At 41.2% G+C, this 26,153-nt stretch overlaps 1 protein-coding gene and 1 long non-coding RNA gene across 6 annotated transcripts in view; one reads left to right on the top strand and one right to left on the bottom strand.

Annotated features, from left to right (window-relative positions):
• The window catches only part of CFAP54 (cilia and flagella associated protein 54), a 386,240-nt gene that overhangs the window by 184,672 nt on the left and 175,415 nt on the right, over window positions 1-26,153 (bottom strand). For all 3 annotated transcript variants that reach the window (XM_054527528.1, XM_063712226.1, XM_063712225.1), the window contains 5 exons: window positions 23,396-23,498; window positions 7,745-7,897; window positions 5,162-5,356; window positions 2,765-2,852; window positions 2,256-2,465 (listed from right to left, as the gene is read on the bottom strand). In XM_054527528.1, coding sequence (XP_054383503.1) covers window positions 2,256-2,465; window positions 2,765-2,852; window positions 5,162-5,356; window positions 7,745-7,897; window positions 23,396-23,498 — 749 coding nt within the window. The remainder of the gene's footprint in view (window positions 1-2,255; window positions 2,466-2,764; window positions 2,853-5,161; window positions 5,357-7,744; window positions 7,898-23,395; window positions 23,499-26,153) is intronic.
• LOC129049199 (uncharacterized) lies at window positions 3,899-8,903 on the top strand. Of its 3 annotated transcripts, none has more exons than XR_008512063.2 (3): window positions 3,899-4,021; window positions 7,824-7,950; window positions 8,225-8,903. It is a non-coding gene; the product is annotated as an uncharacterized LOC129049199 (long non-coding RNA). The 3 variants fall into 3 exon arrangements; XR_008512064.2 differs by lacking the exon at window positions 3,899-4,021 and adding an exon at window positions 5,675-5,818; XR_008512062.2 differs by lacking the exon at window positions 3,899-4,021 and adding an exon at window positions 6,590-6,767.

Below are 26,153 nucleotides of genomic sequence, written 5' to 3'. Positions count from 1 at the left end.
GGAGAGATGAAGGAAACCTATACCTCTAATCCCTCCATACTTTTCAAATTTCTCATGTTAATCAGAAATTTGAAATACTTAAGATGTTTGTGAGTGCTAGCTATGCATAAGCCATTCTTGAAGACATTCACATGTGTTACGTGTGGTAGGCTAAATAATGGTCCCCCAAAGATATTCACGCCCTAATCTCCAGAACCTATGAATAAGTGACCTTACAGGGCAACAAAGTCTTTGCAGATGTGATTAAATTAAGGCCACTGAGATAAGGAAGATTATCCTGGATCGTCACGATGGCCCTTATAAGAGAAAGGCAGGAGGGTCAGAGACAGAGAAGGAGACATGAAGATGGAAGAAAATATGAGAGACAGACAGAGAGAGGCAGGTGTAGGGGGAAGATGCTAAGCTGCTGGTCTTGAAGACAGAAGGTGGGGCCATGAGCCAAGGAATGCAAGAGACCTCAAGAAGCTGGAAAAGATAAGGAACCAGCTTCTCCCCAGGAGCCTCCAGAGGACGCACAGCCCTGAAGACACACTGATTTTATGATTTCTGAACTCTATAACTGTAAAATAATAAACCTGTTTTGTTTTAAGCCGCTAGGTTTGGGGTAATTTGTTACAGCAGCAAAAAGGACACTAATACAGTATGTATTATGGGCTAAATTGTATCCCCTAGAAATTCATATGTTGAAGTCCTAACTCTTAGTGATATAGTTTGAATATATGTCCCCACCAAATCTCATGCTAAACTGTTATCCCCAGTATTGGAGGTGGGGCCTGACACGAGGTGTTAGGATCGTGGTGGTGGATCCCTCATGAATGGCTTAGTGCCATCCCCTTGGTGATGAGTGAGTTCACGTCACATCTGGTTGTTTAAAAGAGTGTGGCACCTCCCGCTCTTTCTCGCTCCCATTCTTGCCATGTGAGATGAGGGATCCCATATTCAAATATGGCCTTCCGTCATAATTGAAAGCTTCCTGAGGCCTCCCCAGAAACCCAGCAGATGCTGGTACCATGCTCTCTGTAGAGCCTGCAGAACCACGAACCAATTAAACCTCTTTTCTTTATAAATTACTCAGTCTTGGGTATTTCTTTGTAGCAAAGCAAGAACAGCCTAACACACCCAGTAACCTCAGATTGTGACCATGCTTGGAGACAGGGCACTGAAAGAGGTAAGTAACTAAGTTAAAATGAGGCCACAGAGGTGAGCCCTAATCCAATATGACTGGTATCCATATAAGAAGAGGAGATTAGGATATTGACATGCTGAGGAAAGACCACATGTGGACACAGTGACCTTTCTACAAGCCAAGAAGAGAGGCTTCAGAAGAAACCAATTAACCAACACCTTGTTCTCCAACTTCTAGCCTTCAGAATCATGAGATAACAAAGTTATGTTGTTTAAGCCACCCAGTCTGTGGTACTTTGTTATGATAGCCCTAGCAAATTGATGCAGTATAGCATGTAATTTTTACCACCTTGGCTTAGAGATGAGAACATTGAGGCTCAGAAGGAATGTGAAACTTGTTGAAAGTAACTGGTTTCTAGTACACTTTTGGATAAGGCCCATGCCTGACTGCCTGCACACTGTTTTCCTGCTTCCTCACCAACTGCTCATTCATTTGACCACGCAACAAGTCGTTGTTGAGCCAGACGCCGTGGCTCACGCCTGTAATCCCAGCACTTTGGGAAGCTGAGGTGGGCAGATCACCGGAAGTCAGGAGTTCCAGACCAGCCTGGCCAACATGGTGAAATCCTGTCTCTACTAAAAATACAAAAGAATTAGCTGGGCATGGTGGTGGCCGCCTGTAATCCCAGCTACTCAGGAGGCTGAGGCAGGAGAATCTCTTGAACCCAGGAGATGGAGGTTGCAGTGAGCCGAGATCAAGCCACTGCACTCCAGCCAGGGCAACAGAGTGAGACTCCGTCTCAAGAAAAACCCAAACAACAACAAAAAAACCAAGTAGTTATTGAATGCCAGCTGCATATCTGGCACTTGGGATCCATGAGTAAGCAAAGCAAACACCTGGGCCCGGGTGACACTGATATTTTGGGGCAAGAGTTGTGTTCCAGGAAGAAGAGATAATCATAAGCAATAAACATCACAAATAAGTAAATAAACTGTAAGGCCCTGTATGATATGGACATAACCTCCCAGAAATCCAGTGTGCATGAGGCACAGCACTTTGCATGGCACAGGAGGGCACCCCACAAGGAAGCCGTTAGCTAGTATGTGGATCCTTCCATCCTCACACTCACTGTGCTATCTTTGCTGATATGACCGCTCCTTGCAAACACCCCCAGATGCCAACTCTTGACAGAAACTCCTCACTGTAGTCTTTGAAACCCGGAGGTGAATGACTGTTGGTGACATTGGTGAGTGAGGGGCCAAATTCTTTCCACGTGTGTAGCACGTCTGGTTTTCTGAATATGTCGTCAAGAGCTTGACACCAACACTTAAAAGCAGCCCTAAAACAGAGACAAAGCATCAAGCAGTACGTTTTCTGAGGCCCATTATTAAATCTATCTTCCAGAAAGGAAAGCAAATACACCGAAGCAACATCAATTAACATACGTATAACTATAATACATTCACTGTTCTTAATGGTTTCTCTCAGGTAGCATTTGATGAATAAAATGTAGCAATGTAGTATTGTTGAAGAACTAAAATTTATGAAAGACAATGTTTTTTCATAATCATTAAAAACTTCTTCAAACAAGCAAATAAAAAACCTTTGCCCTTGTTCTACAGACTTCTAAAAATCTACCTTTTCTTTTCTGCGAAGATGAGAAGACTTCCAAGTGAATGCAACGCCTGAACTTTAAGACTTCTTTGATTGCTGGCTTGGAGAACATCTATATTTTTAATCAAGTAAAAGAACAAATGTTAGTTCCTAGAAAAATTTTTTTTATATTTGCAAGAATATTTTAAACTGCACTGTTCCTTAACTGTATAGATTGCAATAAGCAAACTGCAAGTTAACAGTGCCTTCAAATGTCACACGATATATATACACAGAGAGCGAGCAAACGTTCTGTTTGATTACAGAGTGAAAGACTGGCTCTAACAGATAGTAATAATGGGGCATCATGAAGAATAAAAGTCAGACAGGTAGAGACAGGAGAAGAGAAACTTAGAAATGGCATGCAAGGGAGAATGGCTGTGTATGTACAGGAATGATGGGCATGACTGGAGTATGGTTTTCTGGAGAGTGTGAACTGAGTCTGAAGTGGGAGGCAGTGGTCAGATTCTGAGGGCCTCTGACTGCCACTTGGAGAAATGTGGATATTATCCTATAGCAGATGGAAAGGCTCAAAGGGTTTGTTTTTTAGCAGACATGTGACAAGATCACCACATATCATATTTCTCCTTTTACCTGAAGGCAGAAAAATCTTTAATATCACATAATTGGACAGGCAAGGTAGCTCATGCCTATAATCCTAGCACTTTGGGAGGCCAAACCGGGCAGATCACCTGAGGTCAGAAGTTCAAGACCAGCCTGGTCAACATGGTGAAACCCCGTCTCCACTAAAAATACAAAAATTACCCAGGTGTGGTGGCACATGCCTGTAAACCCAGCTACTTGGTAGGCCGAGGCAAGAGAATTGCTTGAACCCAAGCAGTGGGGAGGTTGCAGTGAGCCAAGATCGCGCCACTGTACTCCAGCCTGGGCAACAGAGTGAGACTCCATCTCAAAAAACAACAACAACAACAAAATCACACAATTTTTTTTTTTTTTCTAATGAATGCATGCATTCTGGGATGTGTAGCCAAAAACCCCAACCAACATGGCAGTGGTTTCTAATGAGGACAATGCTGTCCCCTAGAGGCTATTTTAGAAATGTGAGAAAGGGTTTTGCTAGATGTCACAATGGGGGCATCTCTTGGTAACTCATAGGTTAAGACCAAAGATGTCAGATGGCCTGCAAGGAACAGAAACTTCCCCTACAGTGAAGGAAAAGATGAGAAGCCTGTTTATAACTATCTGAATCTCACATCGAACTTCGTTTTCCACATAAAAAGGGTATTTCTGCATGATTTCTAAATGTCCATGATTTCTGAATTTTCCAGACATTGAAACCACTGTAGTACTTTGTTTTGCTCAGGACTTTACCAAGATTTATTTGCCATTTTAGAAAATCATGTCACAAAACTTAACCATGTTGATAGTATTTGAGTCACCAATACAACATACCTGTCTCTGTCTGCATGTGCAGCTGTCACATTCATGGTGATTCCATATCCAGGATATAAGCATCTGATTATTTCTTTACAGCTTCTAAAGCCTGAGCATTTACATACCAACAAGCTGATTCTTTTATTATAAAGTGATGCTATTTCTCCTCTATTTTTATATTTAGAGCTTCATAATAATTTGTTTCAAGACAATGTGTATAAGAAGAATATATTAAATATAAATTTCAGGAAGTAAAAGGGACATCATAAAATGTCTGTTAGAAAAAAAGAGAACATTGGGTCTATCGCATGGGTTCTACTGAAGCTGTAGAAAAGCCAAATCAAGGGAAAGACAAGGAAAATGGAATTAGCTGGGACCAGTAAAAAAGAACATCATCTCCATCCCCACAAGGGGTTCACAGCTCCAATGAAAGAGGGATAAACAGAAGGGTGGCCTAGAATCTCACAATAGTGATGGCCAAGCTAAGAAAATGGGTAAACAGAGGAGGCTGGAAGCTGCTTCTGTCTCCAGGCTGTTCTGTCACTGCTGCAGGGGTATAGGTTCTTTTATCTTTCTTTTAAAAGTAAGACTTCCGGACCAGATGCAATCTCAGCATTAATGCAGAAGATCATATTGAAAACGGAGACATTGCCGGGTACAGTGGCTCACTCCTGTACCAGCATTTTGGGAGGCTGAGGTGGGCTTATAGCTTGAGCCCAAGAGTTCAAAATCAGTCTGGGCAACATGGCAAAACTCTATCTCTACAAAAAATATAAAAATTAGTCAGGTGTGGTGGTGTGAGCCTGCGGTCCCAGCTGCTCGGGAGACTGAAGTGGGAGGATGGATTGAGCCCAGAAGGTTGAGGCTGTGATCACACAGTGAGCTGTGATCACACCACTGCACTCCAGCCTGGATGACAAAATGAGACCTTGTCCCAAAAAAAAAACAAAAATTAAAGAAAATGAATACATAATGGCTAACTCTTACCAATAGTTTGGTGATAAGAAGAAATTACAAGTCCAAGTTGTGAATATGGAAGTTTGCTTTTCTCCACGGAACTAAAAACTCTGAAGTGCTCCTGAGAAAGATCAGGGGGTATTGACATATGCATCTCCTCTGTCCCCAGGCAAAATTCCACCTTTCCAGAAGTACATTTTGAATTGTTTATTCCTCCTCTCTCTCCTAAATTCATGAAAAATAATAATAATAAATAAATTTAAAATATAGACAGAAGGGAAGTTGGGAGGGAAGGTAGAGAAAATGGAAAGCGAAAAGAAAGGAAATATTTTGTATATAGCTGAGACATTTTTGCAGTTTGAGGGACACTATTTCCTTAAACTTAGTATCCAGGATCATAACTGAAGACCCTAGGTATGTGTGGATAGGCTCCATGTCTGCGTTATTTCATCACAAGCACTACAGAGGGGCCAGGCACAATGGCTCACGCCTATAATCCCAGCACTTTGGGAGGCAGAGGTGGGTGGATCACCTGAGGTCAGGAGTTCGAGATCAGCCTAGCCAACATGGTGAAACCTCTTCTCTACTAAAAATAAATTAGCCGGGCGTGGTGGCGCATGTCTGTAGTCCCGGCTACTCGGGAGGCTGAGACAGGAGAATCGCTTGACCCAGGAGGCAGAGGCTGAGGTAGGAGAATCGCTTGAACCCAGGAGGCAGAGTTTGCAGTGAGCCAAGACAGCGCCACTGCACTCCAGCCTGGGCAAGAGAGCAAGACTCTATCCCAAAAAAAAAGAGCACTACAGAGGATTGTCAGCCAGAAAGCAAATACTGAGATAAAGCTTTGCTTCTTGTGGGGACTGGTGGAAGTTGCATAGTTTGAGTTTGCCTTTTTTAAATAGCTTTAAGGTGTTAGTATGCCTCTGGGCCAGAAACCTCTGGGATAGAAGCAACACACAGGTAGTTCTGGCCTGAGACAAAAAAAAAAGGAAAAACCTTGTCTCTTTATAAGATCAGAGAAGACATGAGAGAAAAATCTATATTCTAGGGGAAGTAGTTAAAAGTAATAGAGAAAGAAGCTAGTATAGATTTTGAAGTCTACAGCCTGAGGACTAGAGATATACTACTGAAAATGTTCTGGTACCAGGTGAGATTCAGAGTGAGTTGGTATAAACCATTCCTAGGAATTGCATTTGCCTTTTTATTTATGCCCTTACCCACTTTTTTTTTGTCGGGGTTGGGGGGCGTGCTTTTCTGTTTTGCTTTGTTCTGTTTTGTTTTGAGACAGTCTCGCTTTGTCACCAGGCTGGAGTGCAGTGGCACAATCTCAGCTCACTGCAACTTCTGCCTCCCCGGTTCAAGCGATTCTCATGCCTCAGCCTCCCGAGTAGCTGGAATTACAGGTGCACACTACCACACCCGGCTAATTTTTGTATTTTTAGTAGAGACAGGGTTTCACTATGTTGGCCAGGCTGGTCTCTAACTCCTGACCTCAAATGATCTGCCCTCCTTGGCCTCCCAAAATGCTGGGATTGCAGGCGAGAGCCTCGGCGCCGAGCCAGCCTTACCCATTGTTAATGTATTAACAATTAAAATTAAAACAAGCCAAACAGGATATGGAGAAGTAATTTAACATAATGTGAGTCTTCAGACAATATAACCAAAAACTATGGATACATATCATAGAAAGTGTGGGGGGTGGGCAACAACAACAAACAAATAAATATGTAAATAAATAAAACTCTGCCTGCATTTGCAAAAACAATTGGTCAAATTTCTAAAAGATCATTTCAGTGGGAATTAGCATTTTAATTAAGTATAAGTTTAAATCTGTTTTTAATAACTTTATACTATTTTACATGTATTTGTCTATTATTTAAATTTATTCTTATTATTCTGACCAATTTGAATAGCAAGAATCATAAATATAAAACAGGATTTTTAAAAATTTTAAATAACTTAAGTACAGATAGTTCAGGATTTTTCCAGCCTAAATTTGAATGTACTCTTCTCTGAGGTTACCATTTAATCACTCAAAGCCCAGCTTTGCTTGAATTCCCAAGCAGATAGATGTTACAAGAGAAAACAAATAAATGCAATGCAACCAACAATAGTGAATATCTTGCTTTAAGCTAAAATAAAACCCCTAAGATCAAAATCTACAGTATTAATAAGAAGTCTTGTTGATGCTTGCTTTAAAAGGTACCCATTTCTTTGCCACCGATAAAGTAGTGTTTTGGTAAAAGGTTCTAGTTAACTCAGTATGATTCAATCCGTCTACTTATAAAGTAAAACAAGACCATAGTGCCACACCTTCAAAGAGAACTGTAAGAAGAACATAAATGTACAGAATCAAAAATTAATGAATATTGTCACATCTAATACACTCAAGAGAGTTTGCTAGTTTCACAGAAAGCATAAAAGTGAGTGAGTGAGAAAGTGCATTGGTTAAAGTGTAAGACAGAGAATAGATCCACTGGACAAGAGGAAAGTGAAAGACATCAGGGAGTGTTGCATGTACACGGGGAGGGAAGAACAAGAGGGCAGAAGAGGGACATCCGCAGGGTGGTCACCCCACATAAAGAAAGATTCAGAGATAAAGAACGTGCATTTTACCTTGTGTCTGTGCAAGAAATAATGAAAGCAACTTTCTGCTGTGTCGGATTGATCTGTTATGGTATTTGGATTTTTCCAGTGTCTCTCTAAAACACCTCAAGGTGTCTGTCACGTCCACGGGCACGCAGACAAGCGCTTTGGCTCGGCTGTATTCTGAAAGGAAAGAAAAGAGGAATATTGGGGATGAAATGCTGCACCAAGCCAAGGTAAGAGCCAGCAAGTTTATAATTCAGAGAATTTCTTGGTCCCAACCTAAAGTCGCTAAATTCAAAGCCCCCAGATCTGCAGCAGGTGTTTCAACATTCAGATCAATTTTTTTTTCTTTTAGTATACCTGACGGTCCTTTAAAAAAAAAAAGCTTAGAAAACTTTTGATTCTTATGAAATGCAAATAACTTTAGATCTTGCCAATTTTCCCCATGAAGCCTTCTTTTTCTTTTGCTGATCATAAAAAATGAAATAATCTACTCCTTTTAAGCAGCCTCTTCAAAGCAAAGGTGCCTTGGGAAAGAGACAAAAAGAAGAAACAAAGAAAGGAAGAAATAAAGTTGCTTGGAGATGGGCATCTGCTCTCTGAAGGGAAGGAAAAGACAGATTCCTAATACTGAAAGGTGCAGAGGAAAGGAAGAGGGGGACCCAGGAGTGGGTATAGAACTAACTAACTGTCCTGAAAAGTGCCCAGAAAGGGGAGATAGTGGGAGAGAGTTGCTTCGAGGTCTCTGAAGAGTGAGTGAGGGCCTGGGACTTCAGCTGCAGAATTGCTGCATACGTCATGAAGCAGGACCAAGAGAGAGGAATCAGTTTGCAGGACTGAATAACAAAAGAATGTATTTCTTCAACAAGTTGAACAAGTGGAAGCCCCCCTGTAAAATCTAAGGTCTTAACAGTATAGCAACTTACACGGTAAGTTGGAAGAGGTTAAGAGGCATGGTCTTTGCCCTCAAGAAATTCACTATCCAGCTGAAGGGATGGGACACTCCAACACTGGAGTAATAAAGTCACATTTGCAGGGAATATTTGGTTACACGCCAAAATAAGGGAAAGATAGAAGACAGAGATCAGTGTAGGCAGGAAAAGGTGAGCAACAAAGACCTTGTGGAAGAGAAGATAGGCCAGCTGTGCCTTCGAGGATAGGGAGAACTTGATTAGGACAAAAGAGACAAGTGGTTTTAGATAGTTAGAATAAGAACAGGAATAGCTAGGCAGGGCGAGGCAGCTCACACCTGTAATCCCAGCACTTTGGGAGGCCGTGGCAGGTGGATCACTTGAGGTCAGGAGTTTGAGACCATCCTGGCCAACACAGTGAAACCCCGTCTCTACTAAAAATACAAAAATTAGCTAGGCATGATGGTGCATGCCTGTAATCCCAGCAACTGAGGAGGCTGAGGCAGGGGAAATCACTTGAACCTGGGAGGTGGAGGTTGCAGTGAACCAAGATCGTGCCACTGCATTCCAGCCTGGGTGACTCCGTCTCAGAAAAAAATTAATTAAAAATATAAAAAAGAAGGGGTATAGAAGTTAACCACTTCTAAAAGTTAATCTCAGTTGATCCTCACAGCACCTTAAAAAGGGTCAGGAGTAGAAATCACTGACGCTTTACAAAGGAGGAAAAGTGAAGTTGGGGGTATGAACTTGTTTGAAGCCCTTAAGAAGAGATGAGTGGAAGAACCAGTGTTCAAGTCCAGTGCCTTCCCCAGATGATTCACCAAAGGACAACAAATCTTGGGTAACAGACAATGATTTGTAACCCAGATTTGGGCACAGAGATGCCTCGAGAATGGGAGGGGAATAAGCCTAAAGAAAGTTAATAAGGGAAGAAACCTGGAGTCGTTATGAGCCCAGGGAGCAGGGAGGTCCTGATGGAATAAGTAACGCAGGGTTACTTTCTGTGGCCACAGAGACAGCATCTTTCAACACACCCTAATGTCCAGAAATCCTGGAGGCTTCAGTCAAACCAGGGACATGGCCGCATTGACAGAAGTAATTGTTTCCCCTGCAAATTCAGTCTTGACACAATTCCCTATCACACATTTAAGAGAATCAAATACTTAGGCCAAAGTGGCTCTTGTGAACTCCCTGGAAGCTCTCATTCTTCTTCCTTACCAGTTTCAGTCTCCTGTCTGCTCTGCCCTGTCCCCACCGTCTCCCTCCTTAGTGTCCCTCTCTGCTAAGCCATGCCCAGTCTTGCATGGTCCCAGGCAGGCAGACCTCCTACTCCTCATGCCCCCACCCTCATCCACAACACCCCGAAGATTGTAGGTTTCTGCTCTGTTTTTCTATTTTTCTTAGAATTCATGAGCTTGGCTTTTATCTTTTTCTCCTTAGAGAGTGAGATCAGGAAAAGAAGTTAAGCAAGTATCTTAGTCAGTGGAAACTGCTATAAGAAATTACCATAGACTGGGTGGATTATAAACAACAGAAATTTATTTCTCATCAGGCGCTGTGGCTCATGCCTGTAATCCCAGCACTTTGGGAGGATGAGGCAGGGAGGATCCCTTGAAGCCAGGAGTTCAAGACAGGCCTGGACAATAAAGCAAGACCCTGTCTCTACAAAAAAAATAAAATAAAATAAGTTAGCTGGGTGCAGGTGCATGTGCCTGTAGTCCTAGCTACTTGGGCAGCTGAAATGGGAGGATCACCTGAGCCCAGGAGTTCCAGGCTACAGTGAGCTATGATCAAGCTATTGCACCCCAGCCTGGGTGACAGAGTGAGACCTTGTCTCAAAAAAAAAGAAAAGAAATTTATTTTGCACAGATATTTGGGGCTAGAAGTCTGAGATCAGGAGACCAGAATGGTAGGATTCTGGTGAGGGCCCTCTCCCTGGCTCGCAGATGGTTACCTTCTCATTGGTCCTCCCTCCCATGATAGAAGCGGGCTACAGAGCAACCTGGGGTCTCTTTTGTAAAGACACCAAGCTGGGTGTGGTGGCTTATGCCTGTAATCTCAGCACTTTGGGAGGCCAAGGCAGGTGGATCACCTCAGGTCAGGAGACAAGGTGAAATCCCGTCTCTAAAAATACAAAAATTAGCCAGGTCTAGTGGCAGGCGCCTGTAGTCCCAGCTACTCAGGAGGCTGAGGCAGGACAATCGCTTGAACCCCAGAGGTGGAGGCTGCAGTGAGCTGAGATTGTGCCACTGCACTCCAGCCTGAGCAATGGAATGAAACTCCATCTCAAAAAAAAATAACTAAATAAAAGTAAAGACACCAATGCCATTCATAAGGGCTCCACCCTCATGACCTAATTTATCCTCCAAAGGACCCACCTCCTAAGACCATCACATTAGGGGTGAGGATTTTAACATTTAGGTGGGGGGGACCACAAATATTCAGCCCATAACAGCAAGCAAATGAAAGGAGGAAAGCTGGAAGCCCCCACATATAATAATATGAGATAGTTACCTTCTCTAAGCCATAGTTTTAAACATCTGTTAAAACTGGGATGATAATTCTTCCTTCATTAACTTTTCTCAGGCTTGTCCCTGTCCTATTTATTTCCAGAGCATGCCTCTCACCGAAATCAGGATGACTCAGAGGGTTACCATTTTAACCTGTGTGTGGAGGTGCAGAGTGTCTAGCACAGAGCCTGTCATGGAGTAAGCATTCAGCAGATGAAGGCTCACATCATGACTACTGGTCATGTATTTTTTTTAATTATACTTTAAGTTTTAGGGTACATGTGTACAACATGCAGGTTAGTTACATATGTATACATGTGCCATGTTGGTGTGCTGCACCCATTAACTCGTCATTTAACATTAGGTATATCTCCTAATGCTATCCCTCCCCTGCCCCCAACCGATAACAGGCCTCGGTGTGTGATGTTCCCCTTCCTGTGTCCATGTGTTCTCATTGTTCAGTTCCCACCTATGAGTGGGAACATGCGGTGTTTGGTTTTTTGTCCTTGTGATAGTTTGCTGAGAATGATGGTTTCCAGCTTCATCCATGTCCCTACAAAGGACATGAACTTATCATTTTTTATGACTGCATAGTATTCCATGGTGTATATGTGCCAGATTTTCTTAATCCAGTCTATCATTGATGGACATTTGGGTTGGTTCCAAGTCTTTGCTATTGTGAATAGTGCCACGATAAACATACGTGTGCATGTGTCTTTATAGCAGCATGATTTATAATCCTTTGGGTATATACCCAGTAATGGGATGGCTGGGTCAAATGGTATTTCTAGTTCTAGATCCCTGAGGAATCGCCACACTGACTCCCACGATGGTTGAACTAGTTTACATTCCCACCAACAGTGTAAAAGTGTTCCTATTTCTCCACATCCTCTCCAGCACCTGTTGTTTCCTGACTTTTTAATGATCGCCATTCTAATTGGTGTGAGATGGTATCTCATTGTGGTTTTGATTTGCATTTCTCTGATGGCCAGTGATGATGAGCATTTTTTCATGTGTTTTTTGGCTGCATAAATGTCTTCTTTTGAGAAGTGTCTATTCATATTCTTTGCCCACTTTTTCATGGGGTTGTTTGTTTTTTTCTTGTAAATTTGTTTGAGTTCATTGTAGATTCTGGATATTAGCTCTTTGTCAGATGAGTAGATTGCAAAAATTTTCTCCCATTCTGTAGGTTGCCTGTTCACTCTGATGGTAGTTTCTTTTGCTGTGCAGAAGCTCTTTAGTTTAATTAGATCCCATTTGTTAATTTTGGCTTTTGTTGCCATTGCTTTCGGTGTTTTAGACATGAAGTCCTTGCCCATGCCTATGTCCTGAATGGTATTGCCTAGGTTTTCTTCTAGGGTTTTTATGGTTTTAGGTCTAACATTTAAGTCTTTAATCCATCTTGAATTAATTTTTGTATAAGGTGTAAGGAAGGGATCCAGTTTCAGCTTTCTACATATGGTTAGCCAGTTTTCCCAGCACCATTTATTAAATAAGTATAAATTGAGTGCTCACAAGTACTAGGTACTGTGCCTGGCACCAAAGGGAGACACAAGTGAACAAAACAGACATAGTCTCTGCTCTCACCAAGCTTACATTCTAGAATAAAATCTGAAAATTTTTATTTATAATAAGAACAGTCTAAATAAAATCATCCCACTACTTTTTTATCTGGCTGATAAATAATTCCTCTTTGTGTTCTTCCTAAACTATATTTCACTTTCTTTTTCTCCCCTTTTTTCAAGCCCTGCAAATCTTTTTCCTGGTTGTCTAATTAGGGTTCTGTTGGTGGTGGCATGGCTGTCTACATGAGATAAATGATGCAAAGCAATGAGGAGGTGGCATTAGCTTCAGGGCCCTTATCTTGACAGCTCTGCCTCAAGGGGGTTCCTCTCTGAAAACGTCCATGGATAATTTAAGAAGCTATTCCAAAGGCACTAATAGCCTCAACAGTTTGAAACAGGTAAGAAAGAAGAAGGAGGAGAAGAAGCAAAAAAAAAAAAAGAAAAACATTGTGTCTTTCATTGTACCAATGTAGAAATGAAAGCTGAAATGCCAATGACTCCTGAGAAACGGGTCCACCATGGAAGGATCCCAGCAAGTGATCTGAAATTTGGGCTGCTTCCTACACTCGAGGCCACGTCAATCCAAATGCCCAAAGGCACTAATCAAACACACCTGCCAAAGGGCTGAAAATTCCAACACGCCTGAGGACTGAATAACTCTACCAGAGAACTTAAACACCAGTAAGGTCAAAACTCAAGAGAGAGATCCCAGGCAGAATGCAAAAACAGTTTCAATAAAAGGCATATCCATAGAGTTATCTCCCCTATGGAGCTTAACAAGCAGGCAAGTTACTCACCCATACAAGAATATCTATAAAATGAGGTGTTCTCACTTCTCCAAATCCTACAAAGACTATACCAAATTACATATGCATTATTAAATAGTTGAAGGGAGAATAGGACGCTGTTAAATAATGAGTACACCAAATGTTCCTAGGCACTGGAGCATTGCAATATCTATTCTGAAGAATTAAATGTATCGCATCACCACTAAATGCCATTATGCCAAAAGAAAATCTATGATGGTCTAAAGCAGCGATCTGGTGTGGAAACCATCATGAGTACTCTGTCTTTTAAAAGAATTGCAAACATATCAGGGTGATGACATACATAAGACCCAACATGCTTATAAATATGTTGATGATCTGAGTTCAGTATACTGGAAAAATTCAGCATTCTAAAACTTTGCCAAATAAACCCAAGAGCATAGACCAAAAAACATTCCCAATAACAGAGGTCCTAAAATCTTAGAAAGAGCTACAAGTTGGATGCTAACCTTTTAATGATAACAATTCCATGTAAAACCTATAATTAATATACAGGATCATCTAAAAATTACCACACTATCACAGTAAGTCAGAATAAAGTGTCTGTCTTCAGTGACCACTGAAATACAGAAAACTTCTTCTTGAATGCTGTAAATTTAGAGGCAATTCCAATCTGAAAGGGAGCAATGGAGAAGAGGCCTGGTAGCACAGTGGAGCACTCAAGGATTGAGTAATTAAAGCAGGGTTTGAATCACAGGCCCACTACTTACTAGTAACATTTAATCTTCTCATGTGCAATATAAGCATAATAATATCTACCTCCTTTGACTGTAAAAATTAAAGAAGCTAAATATAGTTCCAGCTCAATAAATTATTACTGTCATTACAGTATTTAGAAAATTTTATCTATTCAAATATTCCTGTTCTAATGATTGCTCAAACTGTCTGTGCCTCTACCACCAGTGAGAATCAACCCAAAGGATTACTGTAGCCTGACTGCACTTCCCTTCCCTTCTGTCCCACAGCCACTCTCTTGCCTTTCCAAATGTAACTTTAACAGGAGGCAAACAAAGTGCTTTTCTGATATATTGCACCTATCATCAGTAAACATCTACAGGTACACAGGTCTAGAATTTTACTAGATATGTTTTTCTTATCCCTTTGATGCTAGTCATCATTTTGATAACAACCATTTTTGACATATTTTCTCACATTTGTAGCAACTCTTTTTAAGATGGAAGGGATAACATAAATCACATTTTGAGTTATGGATCCCAAAGTAGGAGAATTCCCCAGGTTTCACAGACAAGCTCAATAAAAGAACACACCCAGGAAGAACTATACTCTGAATAAAACTAATCACACATGATTGACCATAAGAAGGTGGTCTTCCCATTGTTTCTGACTATGAGGGGTAATCTGATTTATCATTGGCAGTAACACCTACAAATTCATGGTCACCAATCTCACTCGTTGGACCTTCTAAATTACTCTACAACCCTTCTCCCTTCCTTTCTCCTATGACCTTACCAGCCAGCCCACTCTTTCATTCCTTCTGAAATCTCCAACCTAATCAACATTGGCTATACTCACAGCCCCTTGCTTCATTGAGAAAATCTCCAGTACCCAATGAGAATGCTTTCCATCTCTACCTTTACCACCTACACACTTCCCTGCTTGGGTTTATTCTTTCCTTTCTTTCTGCCTTAGAAAAGATGTCTCACCCTCCTGTCTAAGCATAATCCCCCTGTAACCCACTCTCTCTCTCTGCCTTTTGTCTCCTCAAGGTCCTTGCTCTATTGAATACTTTTCTCTCCTATCTATAAGTTCTCCCTCTTTACTGGCTTTTTCTAGTTAATATGTAAATATCCTTTTTTTTCTTGTATTAAAAAGACATACAAACAAAATAAAGCCCCCCTGAGCCACCGCCCACAGCTTTACATTTCCTGCCAGTTCCTGACGGTGCTAAGTTACTTGAAAAGCAATTCTCTATTCAATTTCTTTCTTTCTTCCTTTCTTTCTTTCTCTCTCTTTCTCTTTCCTTCTCTCTCTCTCTCTCTTTTTTTTGAGACAAGAGTGTCACTCTTGTCATGCAGGCTGGAGTGCAATGGCACGATCTTGGCTCACTGCAACCTCCACCTCCTGGGTTCAAGTGATTCTCCTGCCTCAGCCTCCCAAGCAGCTGGGATTACAGGCATCTGCCACCACGCCCAGCTAAGTTTTGTATTTTTAGTAGAGACGGGGTTTCACCATGTTGGCCAGGCTGGTCTCAAACTTCTGACCTCAAGTGATCCACTCGCCTTGGCCTCCCAAAGTGCTGGGATTACAGGCGTAAGCCACCATGCCTGGCCTCTATTCAATGACTTTCTATAGGTACAGCTCACCACTGCTGCACGCATCACTCAAAATACTCCCTCCCCACCATTTCTAAGGTCACAAAGTCATTCATTCAGCAAAGAGATACTAAGTTCCTACTATATATCAGACACTGATGAAGACATCTGGGTTATATCTGTGAATAAAACAATAATCCCTGCCCTCATAAAGCTTACGTTTTATCAGGAGGAACAGATTAGTTATCAATAAATACAAAAAAAAACACCTTAAATTATATCGTATAATAGATGGTGAGAAGTGCTTCAGAAAAAAAGAAAACATATGGCAGAATAAAGGGAATTGGGAGGAAGCAGGCAGGGTGCAGTTTTAAACTGAATGCTCAGGCTGGGTGCAGTGGCTCATGCCTGTAATCCCAGCACTTTGGGAGGCCAAGGCGAGTGGATCGCTTGAGGTCAGGAGTTCGAGATCAGCCTGGCCAACATGGTGAAACTCCATCTCTACTAAAATATAAAAATTAGCCAGGCGTGGTGGCAGGTGCCTGTAATCCCAGCTACTCAGGAGGATGAGGCAGGAGAATCGCTTGAAACCAGGAGATGGAGGTTGCAGTGAGTTGGGATAGCACTGCTACACTCCAGCCTGGGCGACAAAGCAAGACTTCATCTAAATAAATAAATAAATAAATAAATAAAAACTGAATGCTCAGGGTAAGCCTCATTGAAAAGATGAGAAGTACATAACAACATAAAGGAGATGATGAGCTCATTAGTCAGACATCTGAATTGAGAAAGAGCATTTCAGGAAGAGAAAACAGCTAGAACAAGGCCCTATGTTGGCGGTGTCACAGCAAAAAGGCCGGTGACAATGACCACCTAAACTGCCAAACACAACAGTCTGTCCTCATCTTATGTGACTTCTCTCTCTCTGTCTATGATAGCTGACTGCTTCCTTTTCCTTAGCACTGTCTCTTGCCTTGGCCTTGTTTATACTACTCTCCTGTTACATTTCCCAGCTCTTAGGCCTCATCCCAATCTCTTTCAAGTCCTGTTCTTCCTCTGTTTGTTCCCATGACAGTCATTAGGGAGTCACACACTCTGTACCTCTTTATCCTGAGTACAGCATAGGAACATACTTGTCTACCCCTTTTGAAGTTAGGTGTGGCCATGTGACTGTGGCCAATGAAATGTCAACAGACACGACCTGTGTCACTTTCAAGTCACAGCTTTAAGAGCTAGAGCAAGATTTACAACATCTTTTTCCTGCCTGAAAAATAGAGACAATAACAAACCTACCTCATTAGGTGACTGTAAGCTAATATTCACAAAGCATTCATAAGAGTCCCTGATGTGCAATGCATAATTATAATTCTTTTATTGGGGTTGTTATAGTAATTAAACATGATAATCCATGTAAAGCCCTTAACGTAAAGCTTACAGCATATGTACATATGGTCTGGCAAAGGCTGTGCCATAGCCCATGCCTCTACAGGGGTTCACCATATGCCTCTCTGTATACACTCCTAGAAGATAACATCAAAATTATGTTCTCTGACTTGGAAACAACCCACAGAAGATTTCACCAAGATGGAGATCCCACCATGATGAGCAGCCCAGGATTCAACCTCACTGAACACAGTAGCATGCACAGGAAACAGACTTTCCATTGTGTTAAAGCAATGACACTTGTTTGTTACTGCTGTATAGCTGAAGCCTATTTTGACTGATGCAGCTTCCTAAATGTTGGTGCTATCCAGGACACCATCCTCAAGTTTATGCTCCATGTGACTCTCCCTGGGTGACCTCATCCAAACCCTTGACTTCAACCACAACCAATATATTGATGACTAAAATTCAAATCTCCAATCTGCTCTCTCCTGAGTGCCGCATAAGTATATCCAACCATACACTGGATAGCTCTACTCATTGTCATCCAAGTTTGGATGAACTACATCCAAGCAAATAATTTCAAAGTGACCTTTTCCTCTAACCTTCCCCTCTCCGGTTTTCCTGTCTGGGTGAAGGCATCATCATCCATCTGGCTACCCAAGCCAGAAACTCCAAGGCGACTTGAACTCCTCCCTTCCTCACCCATCCGCCACCTCCAGCCAGTGCGGATCACAGTCCTGTGGACATCCTCTGTCTCTCCTTCACATCTGTCCCCTCCTCTATGCTGACCACCCAAGTCCAGGCTTTTATCATCTCTACTTTAAGACACAAGAAAGCAGTGGCCACTCTCCTACTTCCATTTGGTCTCCTTTCAATGTTTCCCATGCAGCTGACAAAGGTTTTCAAAAACATGCAAATATAACACTTCTTGGCCTTTGGGCTAAGATCAAGTGAAAAGAATGCCAATATGATCATTTTGCTTTCTTTCTTTAAATCCTTTTAACTAGCTCCCCTCAGTTCTTCAGATAAAACTAGATCTCTATCCTTCCCTCTGAGACAGTTTATTATCTAATTTCTGCCAACCTTTCTAACCTCAGCTTTTGCCTTTTCCTTTGCTGTTAGCCCCACTGGATTTCTTGCAGTCTCACAAAAGCAGGTGCTAGCTGTTAACTATTATTGTTTATGGCAGCAGCAGTAGTAATAACATTACATATCTTATCACTCTATACTATAATCTCTGGGTTTTTTATTCATCTCCTTTAATGGACCCTAAACTCCTGGGCAACAAATCCTTAGTCTTATTCATCTTTATATCCTCAGTACCTAGTACAGGCACTTCACACATAGCAGATACTCAGTAAATGTTTGCTGAATGACTAGCTGACTGGCTCCATAAATAAATGAATGAATGCTTACATTTATATGCATATACAAACATAAAATGAACAGATGAATAAGTGAAAGAATCCTAACACTTCAAAGGGAAGACTTACATGGTTTTTTGATACCAGAAACAGAGACATATGAAAAATGCAATTTAGAGAAGGTATTATTTCCATTTTCATCTCATTCTATTGCATCATTCCTACAAGCTGCATGGCCAAAAACATTCCAAAAGGGCTTAATACAATTTGGCTATGTCCCCACCCAAATCTCATCTTGAATTGTAGCTCCCATAATCCCCATGTGTCATGGGAGGAACCCAGTGGAAGGTAATTGAATCATAGGGGTTGGTTTTTCCCCTGCTGTTCTCATGATAATGAATAAGTCTCATGAGATCTGATGGTTTTATAAATGGGAGTTCCCCTGCACACACTCTCTTGCCTGCCGCCATATAAGATGTGCCTTTGCTCCTCCTTCTCCTTCCACCATGATTGTGAGGCCTCCCCAGCCACGTGGAACTGTGAGTCTGCTAAACTTCTTTTTCTTTATAAATTACCCAGTCTTGGGTAAGTCTTTATTAGCAGCATGAGAATGGCCTAATACAGTAAACTGGTACCAGGTAGTGGGGTGCTGCTATAAAGATACCTGAAAATGTGAAATCAACTATGGAACTGGGTAACAGGCAGAGGTTGGAACAGTTTGGAGGGCTCAGAAGAAGACAGGAAAATGTGGGAAACTTTGGAACTTCCTAGAGATTTAGAGGGCTCAGAACAAATGAAGATGTGGGAAAGTTTGGAACTTCCTAGAGACTTGTTGAACGGCTTTGACCAAAATGTTGATAGTGATATGGACAACAAAGTCCAGGCTGAGGTGGTCTCAGATGGAGATGAGGAACTTGTTGGAAACCGGAGTAAAGGTTACTCTTGCTATGCAAAGAGACTGGCAGCATTTTGCCCCCGCCCTAGAGATCTGTGGAACTTTGAACTTGAGAGATGATTTAGTGTACCTGGCAGAAGAAATTTCTAAGGAGTAAAGTGTTCAAGAGATGACAGAGCATAAAAGTTGGGAAAATTTACAGCCTGACAATGCAGTACAAAAAAAAACCCATTTTCTGAGGAGAAATTCAAGCAGGCTACAGAAATTTGCATAAGTAACAAGGATCCAAATGTTGCTCACCAAGGCAATAGGGAAAATGTCTCCACATCATGTCAGAGACCTTCGCAGCAACCCCTCCTATCACAGACCCAAAGGCCTACCAGAGAAAAATGATTTCCTAGGCCAGGTCAAGGGCCCCAGTGCTGTGTGCAGCCTAGGGATTTGGTGACCTTCATCCCAGCTGCTCCAGCCATAGCTAGAAGGGGTTAAGGTAAGCTCAGGCCATGGCTTCAGAGGGTGCCATCCCCAAGCTTTGGAAGTTTCCACATGGTGTTGAGTCTGCAGGTGCACAGAAGTCAAGAACTGAGATTTGGGACCTCCACCTAGATTTCAGAGGATGTATGGAAACACCTGAATGTCCAGGCAGAAGCTTGCTGCAGGGGTGGGTCCCTCATGGAGAACCTCTGTCAGGGTAGTCAGAAGGGAAATGTGGGGTTGGAGCCCCCACACAGAGTCTCCACTGGGGTACTGCCTAGTGGAGCTGTGAGAAGAGGGCCACCATCCTCCAGACCTCAAAATGATAGATCCAGTGAGAGCTTGCACTGTGTGCACAGAAAAGCCACAGACACTCAACACCAGCCTGTGAAAGCAGCCAGGAGGGGGGCCATACCCTGCAAACCCACAAGCCTGTAGGAGCCCACCTCTTGCATCAGCATGGCCTGGATGTAAGACATGGAGTCAAGGGTAATCATTTTGGAACTTTAAGGTTTAATGACTGCCTTATTGGATTTTGGATTTACTTGTTTTGGCCAATTTCTCCATTTGGAATGGGTGTATTTGTCCAATGCCTGTACCCCCACTGTATCTAGGAAGTAACTAACTTGCTTTTGATTTTACAGGCTCATAGGCTGAAGTACTTGCCTTGCCTCAGATGAGACTTTGGACTGTGGACTTTTGAGTTAATTCTGAAATAAGTTAAAACTTTGGGGGACTGTTGGGAAGGCATGATTGGTTTTGAAATGTGAGGACATGAGATTTGGGAGGGGTCGGGGCAGAATGACATGGTTTGGCTGTGTCCCCACCCAAATCTCATCTTGAATTGTAGCTTCCATAATCCCCACATGTGGTGGGAGGGACCCACTGGGAGGTAACTGAATCATGGGGGTGGATTTTCCCATGCCGTTCTCATATAGTGAATAAGTCTCACAATATCTGATGGTTTATAAAGGGCAGTTCCCCTGCACGTGCTCTCCAGCTTGCCGCCATGTAAGATGTGCCTTTGCTCCTCCTTTGCCTTCTGCCATGATTATGTGGCCTCTCCAGCCATCTGGAACTGTGAATTCATTAAACTTCTTTTTGTTTATAAATTATTCAGTCCCAGGTATGTCTTTATGAGCAGCATGAGAACTGACTAATCCAGGCTTATCAGTTAAAAGCAAAGAAGTCATGACATTCCCAAATCTTCTCCTGTGCTCTAGTTAAAAGATCTACAACTTAACATAGTAAAACCAATAGAATAATCTATATTGATTATGAAAATGGAAGCTATTATGGGAGTTGAAACAGAATAAGGAAAATAGCAGAAGGCCAAATACCAAAAGCATTCATAAATAAGATAAAAAGAAGAAAAAAATGTGCAAAACAACCTTTTTCCATCTTTCTTTTTGCCCATCCATATCCCTTTTCCTTTTATTTCTCTTATCTAACTTACAGATTGAACTTTTTAAAAATGCATTTCACAAAAAGAATAAAATATTTAGGAATACAGCTAACTATGGAGGTGAAAGATCTCTAAAAGAACTACAAACCACTGCTCAAAGAAATCAGAGATGACACAAACAAATGGAAAAACATTCCATGCTCATGGATAGGAAGAGTCAATATCATTAAAACAGTCATATTGCCCAAAGCAATTTATAGATTCACTGCTATTCCTATTGAACTACCATTGAGATTCTTCACAGAATAAGAAAAACCTATTTGAAAATTCATGTAGAACCAAAAAAGAGCCTGAATAGCCAAGACAATACTAAGCAAAAAGGACAAAGCTGGAGGCATCACACTACCTGACTTCAAACTATGCTACAGGGCTACAGTAACCAAAACAGCATGGTGCTGGTACAAAACAGACACGTACACCAGTGGAACAGAATAGAGAGCTGAGAAATAAGACTGCACATCTAAAACTATCTAATCTTCAACAAACTTGACAAAATAAGCAATAGGAAAAAAAATTCCTATTCAATAAATAGTGCTCGGATAACTGGCTAGCCATACATAGAAGATTGAAACTAAACCCCTTCCTTACACTATATACATAAACTAACTCAAGATGAATTAAAGACTTAATTGCAAAACCCAAAACTATAGAAGCCCTGGAAGACAACCTAGGCAATACCATTCAGGACATAGGCACAAGCAAAGATTTCACGACGAAGATGTCAAAAGCAATTGCAGGAAAAGCAAAAATTGACAAATGGGATCTAATTAAACTAAACAGCTTTTGCGCAGCAAAAGAAACTATAAACATTGTAAACAGACATATCTCCCTACGATGGGAGACAATTTTTCCAAACTATGCATCCAACAAAGGTCTAATATCCAGCATCTATAAGGAACTTAAGCAAATTTACAAGAAAAAAACAAACAACCCCATTAAAAAGTGGGCAAAAGACATGAACAGAGAGTTCTCAAAAAAAAAAAATACATGTGGCCAACAATCATAGAAAAAAAGCCCAGTATCACTGATCATTGGAAAATTGCAAATCAAAACAACAATGAGATACCATCTCACACCAGTCAAAATGTCTGCTAGTAAAAAGTAAAAAAACAACAGATGCTGGCAAGGTTGTGGAGAAAAAGGAATGCTTATACATTCTTAGTGGGAGTGTAAATTAGTTCAACCATTGTGGAAAACAGTGATGCAATTCCTGAAAGACCTAAAGACAGAAATACCATTTGACCTAGCAATCCCATTATGGGTATATATATATACACCCAAAGGAATATAAATTGTTCTATTATAAAGACACACACACACATACGTTCTTTATAGAGCACAGCTGGAAGAACATTAGACAAATTATGTAGAACAATTAGCAAAGAAGTGGAATGAACCTAAATGCCCATCAATCATAGACTGGATAAAGAAAATGTGAGACGTATACACCATGGAATACTATGCAGCCATAAAAAAGAATTAGATCATGTCCTTTGCAGGAACATGGATGGAGCTGCAGGCCATTATCCTTAGGAAATGAATGCAGGAACAGAAAACCAAATACCACGTCCTCACTTATAAGTAGGAGCTAAATAATAAGAACACATGGACACATAGAGGAGAATAACACACACTCCGGCCTATCAGAGGGTGAAGAGGATGGAGAGGATCAGGAAAAATCACTAATGGGTCCTAGGCTTAACAGCTGGGTGATAAAATAATCTGTACAACAAGCCCCCATGACACAAGTTTACCTATGTAACAAACCTGCACATGGACCCCTGCACTTAAAAGTTTAAAATAAAAATAAATAAAAGTGTTTTAATCCCCCTTAAGTAACATTTATAGCAACATAAGATGGCAAAAATCAAATGCATTATTTTCAGTCAACTAAACCTGCAAAATAAATTTTTACAAACATACTAATTATGGAAGGTTTGACGTGCAGAACACAATGGCAAACCTCGATTTAGAGAAGATAAACGTTCAAGCTAAGATTGGTTCTGACCTGAAGAGATAAGCATTTTTAGCAAATCTGTGCAGTTGCTTGTTTCTTCAATGGTTGAAGAATTAATCTTAAGCTGCTTCCCAATGAAATTTCGGCAGGTTATCTTTAAAAAGAAAGGTGAAAACAAATATTACTCGGATATTTATAGTTAAAAATTTTGCTTACTTGAAATGTTTCTCTCATTTTTTATTTATCAGAATAAAGAGATACATAACAATGCTACAAAAAAAAAGCTGGCAGAATAGCGTCTAATCATGGGAACTTTCAGGAAAAAAAGCAGCTCCATAATTTTTCATATTTCTTTTGTACAGCACAGCTGGAAGAACGTTAGGCAAATTATGTAGAGCAATTAGAATATGATTTCCTAATATTCTATAAATTCGCTGGTCTGAATATATCTTCCATTATAGAAGTTAAAAAATAATCTGCTTTCCCAATGGCAGATTTTTCCACCCTACTTATAATTAATGCAACTTTAATTTCCCTGGTGAAGTTTTTCAGAACTTCCTCTGTAGTATTTTGATAATTTATTTTCTAACAGATATGAGTCCTAAGATAATAAAATATCTGAAAACAGAAAAGTTTTAAAATGACAAAAATTATTTTAAAGGGCCCAAGATCCTCTTCTCTCCATTTCTTCACTCCCATCCCTTGAACTAACGTATCACTCAAAATACAGTCCTCCTGGAACCCCATTCTGATATAGATGCTTCTTTATTGTCCCTTGTGGGTAGTACTTTTATAATGAGATGTAAATGCAGCCTAATAAAATACAAATTTCTTCCCACAACCTCATAAGGCCCTACTTGATCTAGTCTTTTCTATTTCTCCAGCTTCATTAAACTGATCTTTACTGAACACCTATTATGTGCCAAACACTGTTACAAGAAGAAGGGATGATGTAGCAAAGAACAAAATAAAAACTCTTACTCTTGTGAAACATCTTAGTGGGAGAAGACAGATAATAAACAAATAGTGTGGTACATTATATAGTATATTAAAGAATTGCAAATGCTCTAGAGAGACATAGAGCAAAAACGCACATAGTTATAAATAAGGTAGTGTGGAATAGCCTCACAGAGAATGTAAAATTTAGCAAAGATTGGGAAAAGGTGAGGGATCTAATGTGGATGTTTGGGGAGCAGCACTCCAAGCAGGGGCAACAGCAAATGCAAAGACCCTGTGGCAGGAACAGCTCACACAACAGTGCGGTGAAAACTTGCCGGGGAGTAATAGGACAGGAGTTACTGGAGAGATCGGGGGATATGTTATATAGGATAAGTTATATTAAGGTCATGATAAAGATGTTCACTTTACTCTGAATAGGGTGGGAAGCCACCATAGGGTTTTAAACAGAGGTGTGACAGAACCTGACTTGGGGTTTAAAAGGTGATTGTATCTGCTGCATTAAGAATAGATTACAGGCTGGGTGTGGTGGTTCACACCTGTAATCCCAGCACTCTGGGAGGCCAAGGCAGGCAGATCACCTGAGGTCAGGAGTTCGAGACCAACCTGGTCAACATGGTGAAACCCCATCTCTACTAAAAATACAAAAATCAGCCAGGTGTGGTGGCTCACACCTGTAATCCCAGGTACTCAGGAAGCAGAGGTATGAAAATCACTTCAACCTAGGAGGCAGAGGTTGCAGCGAGGCAAGATCGCTCCACTGCACTCCAGCCCGGGTGACAGACTGAGACTCCATCTCAAAACAACAATAACAAAAAGAATATATTATAGGCTGAAAGTGGGGTTCAGGATGATTAGGAAGTCACTGCATTAACCCAAGCAAATACAACAAGGGTTTGGATAATAAACAAATAGTGAGGTGCATTCTATAGTATATTTAAGAGGGAGTGTTGGAGGTAGTGAGCAGTGCTCCAATTCGGATTGTATTTTGAGGGTAGAGCTCTTGGTAACCAGTTGGAAGTGGGGTGTGAGAGCAACAGAAGCGGCAGGGATGTCTCCAAGGTGTCTGGCAGCCAGGACAGAAGGCTTGTCATTGACTGAAGAAGACTTAGCAGAACAGGTTTGTTTGAAATGTGCTAAATTTAGAAATTGTATTCCTCATCTAAGAAATGATGATGATTGGGCAGTGTGATGGTTTTTTAATGGATCAACTTGGTTAGGGCTAAACTATGAGGAGGAAAGAGAGGGAAGCATCTACTTTCTGGCATGCACACAATTCACCCGAGTTATTCAATCAAACTAGGTGCCACTGTGAAGGGATTTTGCAGATACTAATTAAATTGACTTTAAACAAGGGAGATTACTCTCAGTGGACCTGACCTAAGCAGATGAGTCTGACACGCCCGCAGTCTCCAGGACTTCAAACACCAGCAGCAGCTGCTTCTACAATTGTCCTCTCCTGGCTGGATCTTCCCTCACTGACTGCCTATGAGTAACAGCCTCTGTCCATCTGGGGTTTCTTCCTGCTCATGATCCTGACTGCCTGACCTATGGATTTGAAGCTTGCTTAGCTGGCCTCCACAATCATATAAGCCAAATTCTTGTAGCAAATCCTTTGATGGATAGCCAGCTAACTAGCTAGCTAGACAGATGTGATACTGGAAAATATATATTTGGTCTTGTCCCTGTTTCTTGACATACAACTCCTAAAATCCTTGGAATCTCCAAAGTGGTATCTTTTTGTATGCTAATAAGTTGATTGATGGCTGGCAGCACCTAGGTAGCTTCAGGTTAGGGGCTGCTCACCAGAAAGACCACGGTAGGATAAGAACTTTCAGCCCTATTCCCCAAC

This window comes from Pongo abelii, chromosome 10 (genome assembly GCF_028885655.2).
Source record: "Pongo abelii isolate AG06213 chromosome 10, NHGRI_mPonAbe1-v2.0_pri, whole genome shotgun sequence".
NCBI classification, from domain to species: domain Eukaryota; kingdom Metazoa; phylum Chordata; class Mammalia; order Primates; family Hominidae; genus Pongo; species Pongo abelii.
The sequence above is the reverse complement of the archived record's forward strand: the minus strand, read 5'-3'. Positions and strand labels throughout refer to the sequence as shown.